This window comes from Balaenoptera physalus (assembly GCF_965194825.1).
Source record: "Balaenoptera physalus genome assembly, chromosome: 9".
Lineage (NCBI taxonomy): Eukaryota > Metazoa > Chordata > Mammalia > Artiodactyla > Balaenopteridae > Balaenoptera > Balaenoptera physalus.
The window spans coordinates 31,393,016-31,411,913 of NC_138888.1; the positions used below are offsets into that span (position 1 = coordinate 31,393,016).

Consider the following 18,898-nt stretch of genomic DNA (forward strand, 5'->3'; position numbering starts at 1 on the left):
GAACTCACATTTACTGCTAAATAATTCTGAATAGTAAATAATTCTACCTCATCTTTTCTACTTGCCATCTCCTTAGGATAGAGCATCTACTTCTGGGATTCAATTTATCACCAGCTTCAAAATTCATATTTTTAAAACTCAATTCACATATGATTGTTGAAGTTATATAGGTATACTTACCGCACATTAGGTTATAGACTTCAATATTGTCAAATGGTTCAACTTCAGTCTGCTGTTTAAAACTGGGTCCATGTGCCAGAAAGATAGCCTAGGCGGTAATAGTACACCTATTACTAGATGCCATGTAATCTCAAAAACAGATGTTGCAAGAGACACAATTTTCTTTTTCTAACAGCTCTTCTATTTGTATCTTAAGTCTCTTTAAGAATTCCTTTCCAGATTTTTTTTTTTAAGAGTATGATTTTTTTTTATTATTGAAGTACATTTGCTGTACAATATTATAAGTTACAGGTGTACAATATAGTGATTCACGATTTTTAAATACTCCATTTATAGTTATCGTAAAATATTGGTTGCTTTCCAGATTCGAAAATGATTTTTGCAACATTTCCACCTGAGATGTTGTACCAAGTCCAATCAAATATAATCCATACTGCGTTTACTTCTAAATCCACCTGCTTCCATAGCACCTCCTATGTCAACAGACTAGGAGAATACACGCAACAGTGGACAACCGATGCCAGCACAATTCTACAACATCTGGACAACAGAAATTAGAAATTCATCATACAACATCATATATTCTTTTTATACTCCTTTCTTATCATTGTTCACATGTTACTACTACATGACAAAAAATGTTGACATTTCTAAGCATTAAATATTTTTGTACACCTTATACTTGCCCACTGATTTCTCAAAGACATCTCCCATTTACTTTTGGGATGAAGAGACCTAAATATTTTTATTTATGTTTAAATAATTAAAGGTAACTTAATTATATTATTTATAACAGATCTAATTTGTTTTAGATTCTAAATATCTAGAAGAACAGTATCAAACACTGATAGGCAAAATTCTTTTCAGGCAACAGGAATATAAATATACACATATATATTTTCCCAAGATAATCAGCAAAGAATTAGAGGCATAGGTTTTTCTTGTAGTAATCAACTCAATTATCAAATAGTACCTTAATTAATAGAGAAGGATGCTGTCTCCAGAAATTTCTCAAGTATTTACAAAGAGATATAATTCATCATGACAATGTTAAGACGCAGTATATTCATAGAGAGCCTAACACATTTTTCTTTCTTTGGAAAGGGGCGTGTGTGTGTGTGTGTGTGTGTGTGAGAGAGAGAGAGACAAACGGAACTAGGTAAGACAATCAGGTTGCAAAATCATGAAGCTTTACCTAGGGGGGAATATTGGCTACACTTTACTTATGGGCTCCTTCAAATAGTTTTCTCCCTGGGCTCCAAGGACAGCACACTCTCCTGGTTTTCTTCTTCCCTCACTGGCTCTACTCCCAGGTCTCTTTGCTAGTAACTCTTTGTCTCCCAATCTCTTCAAAGAAAAGTGCTTAAGGCTCAGTACTTGCTTTTCTTCTCCACCTACGCTCAGTCCCTGAGAATGTTATCTAGTCACATATCTTTGAAATAATTTATATGCCCAAAACTCAATTTTTTTATCCCTTTAGGTAGACTCTCTAATTGCCTATATGTAACATCTCCACTTGCATGTCTAATAAATATCTTGAATTTAACATATCCAACTAACTCTCCCTCTTTCCTCTCCAATCAGCTGCAGCCATGGTCTAATATCCTAACAGCCTAACGAAAGTTCTCTCACCTCCAACACATCAGACACGTTCCCACCTTAGGCCCTTGACACTGGCTGTTTCTTCTGCCTTGGACACCTGTCCCCTGGATACTTGAAAGGTTAATTCTTGCACCTTCTTCAAGTCTCTGCTCAGCTGTCATCTCAATGAGTCTTACAATCTCCATCTTATTTAAAGTTGCACTCTGCCCCCATGTCACCCCAAAACACCCCCAATTTCCACCTACTCTGCTTTACTTTTTCTTTATTTCCCGAAGCACTTATCTCCTAACATACCAACCATACATTGCTTTGTTATGCCAATTGTCTATATCCACCTGTTAGAATAAAAACTTCATGAGTGCAGGGGTCTTTATCTGTGTTGTTCAAAAAGGTATTCAAGAGTCCTGAAGATTGCCCGTCACAAAGTAGGTGCTCAATAAATATTTGTTTTAAAAAAAAACAACAGTAAGTTACCTCCATGCTCTTAAACTCATTGTTATAACCATGGTTGCCTCCTCCACAGGAAAATGCTTTAGTCCTATAAAGAAATAATATTATTACACTCTGATCAATCTATTGATATGAGACCTTATTGCAAACTGAGCTTTAATGGATTTTGATGTAGCCTCTCCTTTTATATAAGTAAAATTTTCTGTCAACAACAGCATAAATATATTTATTTTCATGCTCAAATTCAGAGCCACAGAGGAACAAAGAGAGTGGTAGGAGAGAAGGAAGGAGAATTCCAGCATCTATAAATAGAATTCAAAAGTATTTGACTTTTAAACATTAAGAGAAGGATATACAAAGGCATGGATTTTTTTAAAAATTTGTCTTTGGGCTTACTGTACCTTTACACATCCATGTCTGTGTGATTAAGAGTAGTTTGATTAATATATTATGTTAAGCATTTCAGTGCTTTAAAAATAAATCTTTGGAACTGGGAAAAAATATCAATTCCTATTTTATGTCAGAGATGTCTAGGGAAATAATATGAAAATATGAATAGAGAATACTCAGGGCAAGTTAATTATAATACTTGGAAAGGAAAAGCCAGTATATTCTGTAAAGTCAGAGTTTATTTTTAACTTTTGGGATTTTCTTCCAGAGGTTGTTGTTCTATTACTTGAAAGACTTTTCAAATTTAATTCATTTGTATTTTGCCTACGTTTCCACATTTTAGTCTTTGAATTGAGCAGCATTAGCAATTTTATATGTAGTTAGTTTTTATACTTGAAAACAAAATAGTGATAAAGGAACCTAGATTTTTTTAAAGCAATAATGTTATACTGGTTCAAATTAGGTCCCTAAAGAGAAAAAGACTAATATTTCCAAGTGTTGGCCTTAAAAATTTTCTCTCATTTGTTTCCCCAATCCCCAGCTCCCAACCCCTGGGCAAATACACACACACACACACACACACACACACGCACAGTTTTTGTTTTTTACATTGTAACGTTAATTGAGAGCAGGACTTTAGTGTCTTAAAAAATCAACTTTAAAAAAATTCATAACTGATTCTCACTCAGCTTAAATAAAAAAATAAAAATAAATCACAAAATAAAAAATAAATCACAAAATTCACCAGGCCACACTCAAGTCTACCCAATAGAGGGAAGAAAGGAGAAACTAAGTACCACCTAGAATGGGGAAAGCAAGAGTAGTCCTTTTGATAGGGGGTTTAAGTTCAGTTACTCTAAGGTGTCAGTTCATGTCATCTTAGTTAATGCCAATAAAATTGTTGGTATGAGGTAAAACTTGTTCTAAGAAATATTTTTATACTTATTCCATAGATATTTGGTTCCCCAAGATTACTGGAGCTATTTGATTGAGGATAGTTAAGTTTTAAATTCTGTGTGGGGAACTAGAGTATTCATTAATGAAAGAAAGGAAAGGTCTTTTGAACTAAGCCATTGGTAAAATTCCTAAAATTGATCCTTTATTTATCTTTCTGTTTTCAGATAAATCTAGTTTTTGTTGGTTTGTTTTTATATTTCCAACCCCTAACCCATCTTCATTAGAAAACTTTAGTATTACAAAACCATATTTGGAAGTAAAAGATAAAAATATTGTTAGAAAAACCTCTATTTTTTATTGCTTTCCAAGTGAAAACTTTAGAAGTCTGCTTTTCTAATTGCTCACATTCAAGCTTTCCAACCATTAATTTGGCTCTGGAAATTACATATGGAAAAATGGACGCTGGCACTTGGAAAAGATGAGTTGATTTTATCTTTCATAACTTAGCTCAACTTCCAAGTACTATCTAAAATCTTTTGGAACAAATCTTTTTTATCTTCTCCATGTCTAATTAATAAAGTCAAAATTAAGGCCCCGTTTCTCTGCCACAGCTGGGACATGACACACATGGGCAATAAGCAAGACTTCTCTCCTGATACCCAGTTAGTTGCCAACTCCTATCTTTCTCTGTCGTACCTGTCACATTTCCCTCACTTTCCTCTACTGCCACCATTCTAAGCTAGATCTGACCTGAATTGGTTATCCTGGCTCTGAACTCCAAAATCTTCCCACATAACTCGTACACATACACACACCCCTAATTGTATTTAACCCTATATGTCCCTGCCGGAAATGGAAACATATGTTTTAATGAGTACAAATGGAAGACAGAATATAATGAACTGGTACTATCCTGGAAAATCTGAGGCATAAGTTCACCATACTTTCCCAATAGTGTGCTGACTAGTTTTACCATCCCCTACAGCTCCACAGCTCCCTTGGGGCTGTCATCACGCTGAAGACTGGGTCACAACACATCTTTCTAACTGGCCTCCCTGCCACTTGCTTGACCGTCCTCCTCCATATGGCAGCTGGAGTGAGCTCTCAGAAATGCAAATCCCAATATATTCACCTCCAGCCACCTTGTATCTGCCAGTGGTCTCCTACTCTTTTCACAAAGTCACACTCCTTAGTCCTGACAGATAAGGTCCTTCATGCAGGAGGACCTGAATGAAGGCAGCTTCATTCACTAGGTGCTCTAGCAAAACCGAACTATTTGCAATTCATGGAATCTAGTCCCTCCGCCTGGAAACCTGACCCTCTGTTTCTACCTTTCCTCGCCCCAGAGCTGCTACTGACTTAAAAAAAAAAAAAAAAAAAAAACAAAAGAAGGGACTTCCCTGTTAGCGCAGTGGTTAAGTATCCGCCTGCCAATGCAGGAGACAAGGGTTCGAGCCCTGGTCCGGGAAGATCCCACATGCCGCGGAGCAACTAAACCTGTGTGCCATAACTACTGAGCCTGCGCTCTAGAGCCCGCGAGCCACAACTACTGAAGCCCGTGTGCCTAGAGCCCGTGCTCCGCAACAAGAGAAGCCACTGCAATGAGAAGCCTGCGCATCGCAATGAAGAGTAGCCCCCGCTCGCCACAACTAGAGAAAACCAGAGTGCAGCAACGAAGACCCAATGCAACCAAAAATAAATATAAAAAAATAATTAAAAAAAAAAAGGTGCTCCACTGCTCTGAGCAGAGCATTCAGAGAAAGAAGCACCTCTGAGAAGACACAGCCTGGCAGTGCTCAAGGCGTGGCAAGCAGAGGGGTGCCTTCCTGTAAGGAAAAGGGGTCCTTCTCCTCTGCAGACACGGCCTGTCCAGGCTTGGTGAGCGGAACAAGGGTGAGATTCCCGCTCCCACTCGTCTCCTTGGTTGAGTGCCTCTGTACAATGCACAGACTAGACAACTGCACAGGGAGACCCACTTATGTGACAGCATTTAGCCTAACCCATCCTGAGCCTTCAAAACCCAGAGCAGGAATCACACCCACGAGGAAGCGTTCTCTGACATTCTCTGGCATCCGCACCTGGGGTATGAAATCACTCTTTTTGTTTCCTTGTGCCTTGTACTTGATCCCAGTGCAACAGTTGTTACACCTGATTATAACTGTTGCCATCCTCCCTCCCTGGGTGAAGATCCTTCGAGTGGGGACTGTGTCTATCTCCATTTCTCAGAAACGTGCCTGGACAAACCGATGATTTGTCAGTTTCCAATCATAACATAAAAAGCTATTATTCATGTTATCTAAAAGGGAACTTTAACATTACTTCAACTAGTTTCAAATAATTGGGTTTCCCCTAATTAGTAAAATCTAACACATTCTATAAAGGGCAAAATAAGGAGGAGAAGGAGGAAAATAGATTACACTAAATGATGAAATTTGCTATAATTTTGAAAAGGGAATCTAGTTATCAAATATTGAACATTATAACTAAAGATGACATATTTTAACTTAGAAAATAGGTAGCCTGAGACTCATGTGTTAAGGGCTGGAGATAGAATACACCCAGGACTTAATCAGATGAGACTTCCTGTTGCTCTGATTGGGGCTGTAGTCAGCATTTCCTCTGATGTAAGTTAGTTTACGTTGTATATGAATAGCAAGAGATTAGTAAAACCAGGTTCGTCTTGTGTTACAGATGAGACAGATGAAGACCTGAGATATTTATCTGTGCAAGTTCTCACAACAAACTAGGTGCGGAACCGGGGCTTGAACTCTGGGGCTGCTGCTCTATTTACATCTGACTGCTAGCTAGTAAATATACAAAGCTCACAATTTGAGACTGAGTATTAATGTGTGAAACCCAGAGGTATCCTGGTGGCTGGGCTCTCCTTCTATAACCCGTAGTCCATGTTGTTGAACTGATGGGCACCTTCTCATTTTGTACCATTGGTCTCCTAACTCCTTTGATCTCATACCCTTAACAGTAAATATTTGGAGAACTCACTCACATTTATATATGACATACACACACTACTAAAAATCTTATATATTTAACGTTAGTAAAGCTTAATTTATCTCACGTAATTTAATCATCTTTTAGAGAATGCTGTCCTGACCCACAGGACAGCCTACTGAGCCAAAGGGCTCTGAAACTCCAATTCCAAGAAGAAAGGCTAGTGTCATCTAGTGGCCACGTGTTAAACTGCACGCTCCCTGGCCTAGCGATGCACTGCTTGGCTTTCCTGTTATCTCAGAGAATAGACTCTACCAAATCTCCATTTCCTCATCCTGCACACATTTATTATGTTAGAGCCCAACTTCCTCTCTTCCTTTGTCTCCTCTTCCTTTATTAAACATATCTTCTATTTATATCCACTTATGCATTGGAAAAAATACTGGAATAAAATACAAAAATAGGGAATGCGAGTTAAACTACCAGATAGTGTGTATTTATTTGTTTACTGGCTTATTATCAGGCTTTTCCATTTGACAAGGAGGGCAGGAATAATTTCTGTATCCCAAATGCCTTGAACAGGGTTTGGTACACACATAGCAAGCATCAATAACATTTTGTTGAGTCAATTAATTAATTGGTTATTTGGGGATAGAATGATTCAGAATGCTTTATATTTTCTCAAAATGGCCTTATATTTTGCAAATGCTCGATGATCAATATGAATTACAATTATAACTAGAAAAAAAGAAATGTTACAACTAATTGGTTAGCTTGGCCTTACAGCCATAAGCATGCTCTTTCAGAAAAACCACAAAGGTGACAAAGATCTTAAAGAGCTATCTAATCAATTACTCATTACCAGCCTGTGAGACAACTGAGGCCATCTTTATATCCTGTCTGCCACCTAAAGGAGACCACAGTGGTCTCAGTGGTTAAGAATGTGCTGGTACTGATAATCTCTGCGACAGTCAGCCTTCTTCCTCATTCTCATCTACATTGTAAAGATTAGTAGGCTAAGATGGGCAACCTCATAACAGTCATTTCAAATACAGAAATGCTAGATAGCATATAAAAGGTCAAGAAATTGTCATACTCAGGAAAATTCATGTGATCATAATAGCAGGGTAAGGTCAAGGAAATTTATAATGAAAGATGGCTGTTAAAAGTATTATGAGATAAATTAATAGGCACACAGACCTCACAGCCAGCCACTGTCGATCCACCAAAAGATGAGCTTTGTCAATTCTGACATTTTTGGCATAGTGTAGGCGTTTTGGCAAATCAGGAGTCAAGTAGGGTGTGAAATGCTGATCAGGTTTTCGGCACTGAAAAAGAGGTAAATTATTTCCTCATGACACCTATAAGATATGCAAACTAATTCAATAATTTCATCTCCTAAGATGATTTGTTAAACACTTTTTAAAAGCAAGAGGATTAAAAAAAAAAAAAAAAGCCTCGCTAATAAAATAGCGATATAAAACCTGAGATGCAAGAACCAATCAAAAGCAGTTACAATTATACTTAAGGGAGTTGATTTTTCTGACCTGTACAAAAAGATCTATAATATCTGTGCTTCACTATTTTCCAATATTAAATCATACAAAAAATATGAAAAATGATGCCACCTGAAGCTCACTAGCCCAGCTCCTTTGAATGAAACATCAGCCCATTCAATTCAGGAGTCAGTGCCTCTGATACCCAAACAAATTTCCAATAGTGGTGTCAACTCCAAAATAAAAACAGATAAGGTAAAACCAACTGACAGGAATTTTTTAAAAAGTTGATGGAGGTTTAAGAAATAAATTACAAATGGCTTGGACTCGAAAATATAGAATACAGCTTTCTTGAAATTTAGATTAAAGACATCCATTAATTTAAACATATGTATTAGAAGACTGTATACTTACACTGAGGTTCCTAACAATTTCTTCAGAATTAACTGTTTGGAAAGAAAAAGAAGTAAATCACATTACAACTGCAAAGAAATATAAACAATTCAGGTGAATTTGACACAGACGCTTATTAATGACTATGATCTGGTAAAATTAAATTAAAAAGTACTTTAAGCAAAGAATTATTTTAGCATTTAAGAATGGAGTATATTTTAACTTAACAATATTAGATTACCATAGACTCTAACGACAGACTGTAATTAAACATGGGATTTTCTCATTTGCTTCTGTGTGGTCTTCCCAAGAGGTCAGAAGAGGGGGCCTGGTAATCCCTGCATCCTCAGAATCAGGAGGCTATGGTTATTCGCTTTCAGTATTACCTTTATTTTTTTATGTGGTCATCTTCATACTTACAGGTAAAAAAATCATGAGGTACATTATGACTCCTGATGCGGGGGGCAGGTCCTTCATACATGTAGAAGTTTACTTGGGAAAAATAATTAGTCATATATTCCACTTTGTCACAATAAGTCTGATCCATTCCTGAATTAAAAAAAAATTATTCACTGAATGTATAAGATGGTAACAATCGGTTATCTTTGATCAGGTCAAATAGGAGATATTTTATGTTACAGATCTCAAACCAAGTTTGACTGAGAACCTTTACAATTTACCCAATTACTTTATTCTAATTAGCAGGCCTTGAAAATCCTGGCAGTGGAAGAGAAGGATCATGTTTATAAGAGAAGAACAGATAGGAATTATAAACAGATCATCTGTTCAATGCAGATCTATTAAAGTAATTTCAAAGAAGAAAGTTCTCCGTAGGAAGCTAAATAAATCTTTATAACATCTGATTTTACATAAAGCAACATGATATATTTTTAAATCAAAAAATAACATGCATTTTTATAAAACAATACATTAAGCAAGAGAGCAAAGCCTAGAGAATTTTTACTTTTCATAAGTGTATTATTTAAATTTATATAAGAAGCATATGCTTTAAAAAAGAATTGGTAGTTAAACCTTTTTTATTTGAAGATTCTTCAGACTCCATCCAAATTTTTATTTTTATTATTTTTACTATTCATTTTATTATTTTTATATTTTATAATTTTTTTAACAAAATATGCATTAAAATATTTTCTTTAATTTTAAAACAATAGGTCAAAGTATTAGGGAACCATTTTAGAAACTTTTAAAATAAATTACTGTGTCTCACATTATCTTGATGTAAGATATAAACAAAATTCTGCAGATGTGTTCCTTTTCCTCTTCTCACCCCATCTAGACTACCCTGTCTAGAAAAGGTCCACTTCTGCTTTATGTACTTCCTACCACACCACATTGAGCAAAATACTTGGCATTGAGTTAGCACTTTAAAAATATTTGTTGAATGAATGAGTACTTTAAAAGTGAGGTTGCAGAGGGCATGACATCTGTCTCACTTCTTTTAATATTCAGGTTGACTGAAATGGAGAGCTACCCTCAAGCAGAGAAATGTGGAGTGACAGGGACTTTATAGAAGTCTATTCACATGACTCAAAAGAAATACACAGAACATGGTAAAACTAGCCAATTCAGTAAACAGCAGCCAATCTATATGAATGAATCATTCACTGAAAAGAAGACATTTTTTATGAGAACAGCCCAGCCACATCCTTGCTAAGTACTACTAACTCCAAATATATAGAAAATTAAGTGTATGGATAGATTTTTCAGAATGAATGTTAGAATAATTAAACTAAAAGTATAAATTTTAGTCCTCTATTCATCACAGCCTACTACAAAGCTCATTCTTTGCTCATTCAAGAGCTTCTAGGTCTAGAAATAGACTTTAAAAATCTCTATTTTTTTTGTATGCTCCCTGAAGTGATAAGATTTAATCAACGATAAAATACAATTTTTAAAAAAGCACGATAAAATATGATTTAAAAAAAAGCATACCATGGTCAGCCAAAAGGATTATATTGACACAATTGACTAAGTTTCTCTGCTTTAGGCCTTCCATCAACAATCCAAAAGTGTAATCTACTAACTGTAAGGCTTGAATTACCTATGGAAAAAAAAATTGGAGTTAAGATTATCTTCATGAATTAAGGCTTAATTAACCAAACCATTATCTAATCGAGTAAAAATTAAATAATTTCCTTCTCTGAAATTGTTGGGTTTTGAAATAGGATATCAGAGCCCAGCACCCATACTACATTTACCAAATACCAATTCCCTATATTTCTATAGCCAAAAAAAAAAAAAAAAATTAAACCATATTCCCTACAAAGGAAAATAGACTACTGGCCAATAAATACCTGAGGAAAAGTGTTCAACTTCAACATTATTCAAACATTATTTAACTGCAAAGGTTTTCATGATAATTTCCAATGCTGGGGAGAAGAGTCCATAGACACTTCTATAGGAGCCTAAATGGTTACACATGTTCCAGAGAACAATGAGACAATGTGTAGCCAGAGAGTTTAAAAGGGGCATACCCTGTAACCTAATAATTCTGTTTCTGGGCATTTGTCCTAAGTAAACAGAGTACAGATGGAGATTTACATACAAGGATATTCATCACATTATTTATTTACAATTTAAATACAAGAAAAAAATTATACCATATCCTTAAGTAGGCATACTCAATAACCATTAAAAAATATTTAAGCAACCTAAAAGTCCATCAACAGAGGAATGGATAAAGAAGATGTACTACATATATACAATGGAATATTACTCAGCCATAAAAAGGAACGACAATGGGTCATTTGTAGAGACGTGGGTGGACCTAGAGAGTGTCATATAGAGTGAAGTAAGTCAGAAAGAGAAAAACAAATATTGTATATTAACGCATATATGTGGAATCTAGAAAAATGGTACAGATGACCTTATTTGCAAAGCAGAAATAGAGACACAGATGTAGAGAACTAATGTATGGATACCAAGGGGGAAAGGGAGTGGGGATGGGAGGAATTGGGAGATTGGGATTGACATATATACACTATTGATACTATGTATAAAATAGATAACTAATGAGAACATACTGTATAGCACAGGGAACTCTACTTAATACACTGTGGTGACCTAAATTGGAAGAAAATCCAAAAAAGAGGGGATATATGTATATGTATAACTGATTCATTTTTGCTGTACAGTAGAAACTAACACAACATTGTAAAGCAACTATACTCCAATAAAAAATAATTTTAAAAATATTTTTAAAGAACAATGGCATAGGAAGATGATCACAATACAATGCTAAAGTTAAAAAATTAAAGCCAAACTGTATACACACTCATACATATTGCATAATCCAATTTTGTTTTTAAATACATTCAGCATTTCATAGTAAAGTCACATATATGGAAAACCAAAAGAAAATATATCAAGGTACGGTTAACAGTGATTGTCTCTGAATAATGAGTTAGAGTTCATTTTTATTTTATTGTTTATATTCTTTTGTATTTTTAGATTTTTCTACACTTTATCGATATAGTATATTTAACTGACTTAAGGTTTAAGTGAATAATTTTTAACTAACATAACCTCATTTTTTTTCAGTGAATAAGAAAATGTAATAGCACTTTCCCCACGGGATTGGGGAAAATGTTTAATCTTCTTAGTACTATTATAACAATGATTGCCTTTTTTTTTTCTTTTTTGAGAAAGAATTTTACAATTTTACAATTTTATTTTATTGGCTTTGAGAAAGCCAATTACTGTTAAGAGTGTTAGTGCATTACCTCATGAAATCTCTCAGCAAACATTCATGGAAGATGCTACTGGAATTTCCAGTTACAGAGACCAGGAAACTTGAGGTTTAAAGCAGTTAAGTGACATGTTGGTAATCCCACAGTTACTAAGGGACAGGGCAGGACTTTAACTCCAATCATCTCTATATACTGCTAAGTCTATCATCAACTCCATGACACTTTCTTGACCCTCATTCTCAGGGTGACCACGCACTCTGGTTTGCCAGTGAGAGTCATGGTTTCCACCTGTCATCACAGCATAATTATGTTCCCTTTCACATAGGCCACCTACTCACTCCTCCCGGCTGCACTCAGAGCCCTTCCTCCTCTGTCCTCCCCTGGCACCCTGGCATCCCGCTACCTTTGGACTCTCCACAGTTTAGAAATCATCTATGCATCTGCCTTTCTCCCCAGGAGCGTGGGAGCTCCTGTAGGGAAAGGACTGTGCAACCAAACTCATCACCTGCTTCCTAAGCACAGAGCTGTTCACAAAGTACACACTCCATAGATGGCACGTTGCACTGAACGTGAAGTGAGTAGATGCCAGCCTCCTATTCTAGCCCAGACAAAGCTAAGAAACAAGAGATGCCTATAACAGGCAATGAGTAAGATAATTAACAGGGATAGAAAGCTCTGAGGCAAACTAAGTTTGGGTAGAAAACCCAACTTCTTTCACATGCAATCATGATCACTCACTTTCACAGGAGACACTGTGGAAACAGTAAAATCAATCCTGATATAATTAATTAACTGGAAAGACCCTCAATGAACAATTTTTCTCTGGATCTGGAAATCCCCTTGGGTAAAATGGCATTCAAGGCTGCTCTATGCAGCAGAGACATAACCTGTTTTTCAAAAGGTACAACATTCCTCCTGTCTTGTTCCAGCTCCTTCCACATGCTTCCCCCAAAACAGAGTTCTTCGGTGCTCAGAAATTTTCCCATCACGTTCATGAGCATTAGCAACATGTCAGTCAATCTGTTCTTAATTTCAATTTTCTTTTCAGAATTAAATTTTTCTTCCCAACTTTTCATTCCATCTAAGATTAATAATTTGTTTTTTAATAATGAATAATTACTGGATCTTATTAAAGTATTAGACCATTATTTAAAGTTACTGGAACCAACCAGGACACTCTGTGCCTAATTCAACATCAATCCTAGAGACTCATCGGAGCAAATTTGTTATTAAGAAGTTCCGATTTTATTATACTTCAAATGCCTCTCCCACCTCCTCCTACCTCTCCAAATCCTGTCACCCTCTACATCCCCATTTCATAAAGCCTTCTCCAGCTATGCCAGGTCACAATAATCTTCCCATCTAAACACTATTTAAGCTATGAAATTTTTTTAAGGTTTCTTTGAGAAAGAATCCTTTTGTGCATTAACTCGTTATTTCCTTTATCTGCCCTTTCAACCTGGTTTCTGGTACAGGAGCTTCATCTTCTTCACCTCTAAGAATGCCTAGCACGACATCAGGCCCACAAGAAACTGTTAAAAGTAGGTCTTAGGGACTTCCCTGGCGGTCCAGTGGTTAAGACTCCACGCTCCCAATGCAGGGGACACCGGTTTGATCCTTTGTTGGGGACCTAAGATCCCGCATGCTGCGCGCCAAATAAAATAAAAAATTTTTTAAAAAGTAAGCCTCAAAGGGATAGCAGGGCAAGAGCAAGGGTACTGATAACTGAAAAACTTAGAACTAGTTAATAAGCTTTCAATATAGTAAATCATCTTTTTACTTTCAAATTATGTCATAGTAACTCTGAATCAAAGTATGTGATTAAAAGTAACAATAGCAATAACAAAGCCATAAAGCTTTCCAGTTTCTGCATCTGTTTGGCCTCTTCTTAAGTTTTAAATGAGGCTTTGTCTTAATCCTTCTATTTTCACTGTTCACTCTTTCTTTCCTTAGGACATCTCCGCTTCCATGCACCATCTGGATGCTGCCAAACTGCCTGATCTCCATCTCCTTTGAGCTTTAAATCCATATTTAGTTGCCTTCTGGACATCTCCATTTGGATGTCACAGGCACCCCAGTCACAACATGATCTTCACCTCCAAGAAGATGCCCTTCAGTGGTCTTATTGGAGGAACCTGCCTGCTTATGCTAGAAACCTGAAAATCACCATTGATCCCCCACCCCATCACCTATCTCACACCAAGTCATATCAAGTCCATCTCTTAAATGAATCTTAAATATACCTTCTGCCATCCATGATGGTTGCCACTACCACAGTCCAAGCCACTATTATCTCTTTCCTGAAACATTGTAAAAGCTAACTCATGTCTCCCCACTTTCCCTTGCTCCCTCTAACCCATTCCTCTTACATGATAAAAGTGATTTTTAAATTCACATAGATCTGATCATGTCCTTCCCTGATTAAAATGCCTCAGTGCTTCCCATTGCACGTTTTATGGCCTAGAAGAATTCGCGTGGTTTGGCGCTTGCCTCCTTCTGTAAGCTTCCTCTTAGCCCTCTCCCCTGGTCCACAGTGCTCCTGACATTAGTGAGAGATAATCCTCATATAGCAATTCAGACAGTACCTGGCACAGAGCAGCACACAATAAGAGTTAGCTGCTATTCTTATTTTTACCATTATCATATTGTCTATTTGTCTAGCTACCTGTCCATTTGTTCCTCTAATGTGCTCAGCTCCTCCCTTAACCAGGCCATTTGTGAACTTTTTATCTTTTTTGTTATTCAGAGAACTTTCTAACCAGCCCCAACCCAGACTAGGTTAGCCCCTAAAGACCTCTCAGGGCATTCTGATTGTTCCCTTGGCAGCACTTTTCCAAATTACACTTAAAATTTATTTGGGTACTAAACTAGAGCATTGGATAGAAGAAAAAGATATGGCACCTAAAGTCAGCTGTAGGGGTCAGACAAATGCAGATTAGAGTATCCCCTCTCAAATCATATCAAGCAGGGATAACAATTAAAATGGAAAAGAAGAAATGGTGAATATGCTTTAGATAGTTACTAAGCCATTCACCCTTAGAATAACCTGATTAAGTGTTAGATTCTGTGAGACAGTCAAGGGCGGTGTAGGAATATAAAAGAGGACAAATGGGTTCATAGTGGTCAGACATGAGCAGGGCTTATATTAGAAATCATTTTGATTTAATGAGAAGGAAGAAGAAGGGCATTTCTGGCAAACACCTAAGTCATGCTGCCAGAATGAATATGCTTGCATTCCAACTGAGGAAAACTGTTAAATGAGTTTCCGTGGGGTAAGGAAATGCCATACTCATGGGGACCTTTGCAACTTTATATCATGTCCAAGACAATGCAGCCTTGAGTGGGTTTTAGAAGAGAATCAGCTTTTAAAAAAAATCATATTTAAGAACTATATTTCTGTAGTAAATACAAAATGGTTTAGATAATGAAGAAACAAGTATTGAAGGGTCTCCCTCAATTATAATGGGGGCCTAGAAGGCGAATAACTCTGACTGATGCAATAATATATTGTCCAATTATAAGGAACTTCTGATTGGAACTGTGCTTGAATAGACAGCCATATATTCTACAACGGACTTTCAGGTGACATGGCTCGAAATGGGCTACATTAACATGTTAAGTTGACACACTGGATCTAGCCTTGATGTTCTCGTGATGTGAAATAACAATGCTGCATCTAAGCATTCAATAAGTGTTATCAAATTAATCAAGATGTGCTTAATAAGGCAGATATTCTTTTTACACGTTTAACTATTTTGTGGTTAATAAAGCAGATAATCATTTAGACTTTTAACTATTTTTATGTCTTCATATATATCAAATACACTTGTATTCAGTGGAAATTAAAGAATAACGTTTCATGCTGTGGGTGAAGGCTAGATGATTTTAGCTTTGTTTAAAAAGAAAAACTTACTGCGGCACTGACTGGTCCCTGAGCATGTCCTGCAGAATCAGGTTGTTCCACGTATATGGTATAAAAATCGGGTCTAGGAGTAAAATTGAAACAGAGAAAGACGTTACCCATTTGGAATAAAGGTACAAGTTGGGTGTGGGAGATTTGTAGGTCTGGAACTTTGTGGCAGTTTCCTCCTCTTTTTCTCTGGTCTTTCCTTCTCTACAACCAGGCCCAGTGGTTCAGTGGTTCTGCTTGGCTTTGGCAGGGATAGTGGTCTAGCAGGAAGTAAATGAGACCTTCCAGGATGTAAGCACTTGTCTGACTCAGTGCTGAAAATCTGTCTTGTTCTTGCTGTTAAGATCTCTCTTGATGAGCCTCGGCCCTCTGTATTTCCTACTTTATGACTTTCTGCTGACTCTTTTCTCTGCCACACTAGTTCTTTCTTTAAATGTCTGGTTTTAAGAATAATTCTTGAAAAATGCCTGTAAAAAGGAAACGCCAAGTTTTTTTCCAAAATGGTAATTTAAACTAAGAAATACTTTCATTTTATGCCCACAAACATCCCGCTGTGCCAGCACTTCCCTGACACTAGATATTACCGTTCAGCTTTGGGCAGGTCCAGCCACTTTAACAATGTAAAGACCCTCTCTTCATATGTGACACTTCTGAAATGAAAAGTAAAAATAATTTTTAAAAATTAATCAAATCAAAATAACTTCATTATATGCCTGCTCAGGAAGGCAGGTTGATATTTTCAGATATTTTGTGTCCATATATTATAAAAATACTGAAAGGGATTCAGTACTACTCAGAGGGATTCCCGTTTTCAATAACTATAGAGAGATACACTCGACTCACTATAAATTCAATGTATATTGTTTTCTTTCCTTCTCATCCATCCTTCCTTCACTGTTCCCCCGATTAAAATAGAAGGCCATTAATTACTATCCATTAGTTCAATTTGTTTATTTTTATTTACTTCATTCATTTATGCATTTATGTGCACTATCTTTTGTCAGACATGATTTCTTCATTTTAAACAGAATTTATCAGTGAGCAAACCAAAGACGACGTCCTTCCTAGAGGTTACATTCTAGTCAAGGAAGACAAACAATAAATAGGCCTAATACATAAATAAATTACAGAGTGTATTAAAAGGTGAAAAATGCTATGGGAAAACAAAAGCAAGACTAGAGCCAGGGTCCTCGGGAAGATGGCGGAAGAGTAAGACGCGGAGATCACCTTCCTTCCCACAGATACAGTAGAAATACATCTACACGTGGAACTGCTCCTACAGAACACCCACTGAACGCTGGCAGAAAACGTCCGACCTCCAAAAAGGCAAGAAACTCCCCCCGTACTTGGGTAGGGCAAAAGAAAAAAGAAATAACAGAGACAAAAGAATAGGGACGGCACCTGCTCCAGTGGGAGGGAGCCGTGAAGGAGGAAAGATTTCCACGCACTAGGAAGCCCCTTCGCGGGCAGAGACTGCGGGTGGCAGAGGGGGGAAGCTTCGGAGCCACGGAGGAGAGTGCAGCCACAGGGGTGCGGAGGGCAAAGCGGAGAGGTTCCCGCACGGAGGCTCGGCGCCGAGCAGCACTCTCCAGCCCGAGAGGCTTGTCTGCTCACCCGCCGGGGCGGGCGGGGCTGGGAGCTGAGGCTCGGGCTTCGGTCGGATCGCAGGGAGAGGACTGGGGTTGGCGGCGTGAACACAGCCTGAAGGCGTTAGTGCACCACAGCTAGCCAAGAGGGAGTCCGGGAAAAAGTCTGCAGCTGCCGAAGAGGCAAGAGACTTTTTTCTTCCCTCTTTGTTTCCTGGTGCGCGAGGAGAGGGGATTCAGAGCGCTGCCTAAACGAACTTCAGAGACGGGCGCGAGCCGCAGCTACCAGCGCGGATCCCACAGCAACAGGGGCGCAGAGGGAAAAACGGAGAGATTCCCGCACAGAGGCTCGGCGCCGAGCAGCACTCTCCAGCCCGAGAGGCTTGTCTGCTCACCCGCCGGGGCGGGCGGGGCTGGGAGCTGAGGCTCGGCTTCGGTCGGATCGCAGGGAGAGGACTGAGGCTGGCAGCGTGAACACAGCCTGAAGGGATTAGCGCACAACAGCGGGCTGGGAGGGAGACCGGGAAAAAGTCTGCAGCTGCCGAAGAGGCAAGAGACTTTTTCTTGCCTCTTTATTTCGCGGCGCGCAAGGAGAGGGGATTCAGAGCGCCGCCTAAACGAACTCCAGAGAAGGGCGCGAGCCGCGGCGATCACCGCAGACCCCACAGCAACAGGGGCACAGAGGAAAAAAACGGAGAGACTCCCGCACAGAGGCTCGGCGCGGAGCAGCACTCACCAGCCCGAGAGGCTTGTCTGCTCCCCCGCCGGGGCGGGCGGGGCTGGGAGCTGAGGCTCGGGTTTCGGTTTCGGTTGGATCGCAGGGAGAGGACTGGGGCTGGCGGCGTGAACACAGCCTGAAGGGGTTAGCGCACCACAGCTGGCTGGGAGGGAGACCGGGAAAAAGTCTGCAGCTGCCGAAGAGGCAAGAGACTTTTTCTTGCCTCTTTGTTTCGCGGCGCGCAAGGAGAGGGGATTCAGAGTGCCGCCTAAACGAACTCCAGAGAAAGGCGTGAGCCGCGGCGATCAGCACGGACCCCAGAGACGGGCGTGAGACGCTGGGGCTGCTGCTGCCGCCTCCAAAAAGCCTGTGTGTGAGCACAAGTCACTCTCCACATCGCCCCTCCCGGGAGCCTGTGCAGCCCGCCACTGCCAGGGTCCCGTGATCCGGGGACAAGTTCCCCGGGAGAACGCACTGCCCGCCTCAGGCTGGTGCAACGTCACGCCGGCCTCGGCCGCCGCAGGCTCACCCCGCCTCCTCTGTACACCTCCCTCCCCGCGGCCTGAGGGAGCCAGAGCCCCCGAAGCAGCTGCTCCTTTAACCCCGTCCTGTCTGTG

The 18,898-nt window shown here is 38.9% G+C and overlaps 1 protein-coding gene across 2 annotated transcripts in view; it reads right to left on the reverse strand.

Moving 5' to 3' along the window:
• Positions 1-18,898, reverse strand: part of ENPP3 (ectonucleotide pyrophosphatase/phosphodiesterase 3) — a 94,822-nt gene that overhangs the window by 23,223 nt on the left and 52,701 nt on the right. For both annotated transcript variants that reach the window (XM_082474565.1, XM_082474564.1), the window contains 8 exons: positions 16,562-16,627; positions 15,981-16,053; positions 10,311-10,419; positions 8,778-8,906; positions 8,379-8,410; positions 7,669-7,796; positions 2,257-2,320; positions 181-268 (listed from right to left, as the gene is read on the reverse strand). In XM_082474565.1, the coding sequence (XP_082330691.1) occupies positions 181-268; positions 2,257-2,320; positions 7,669-7,796; positions 8,379-8,410; positions 8,778-8,906; positions 10,311-10,419; positions 15,981-16,053; positions 16,562-16,627 (689 nt within the window). The remainder of the gene's footprint in view (positions 1-180; positions 269-2,256; positions 2,321-7,668; positions 7,797-8,378; positions 8,411-8,777; positions 8,907-10,310; positions 10,420-15,980; positions 16,054-16,561; positions 16,628-18,898) is intronic.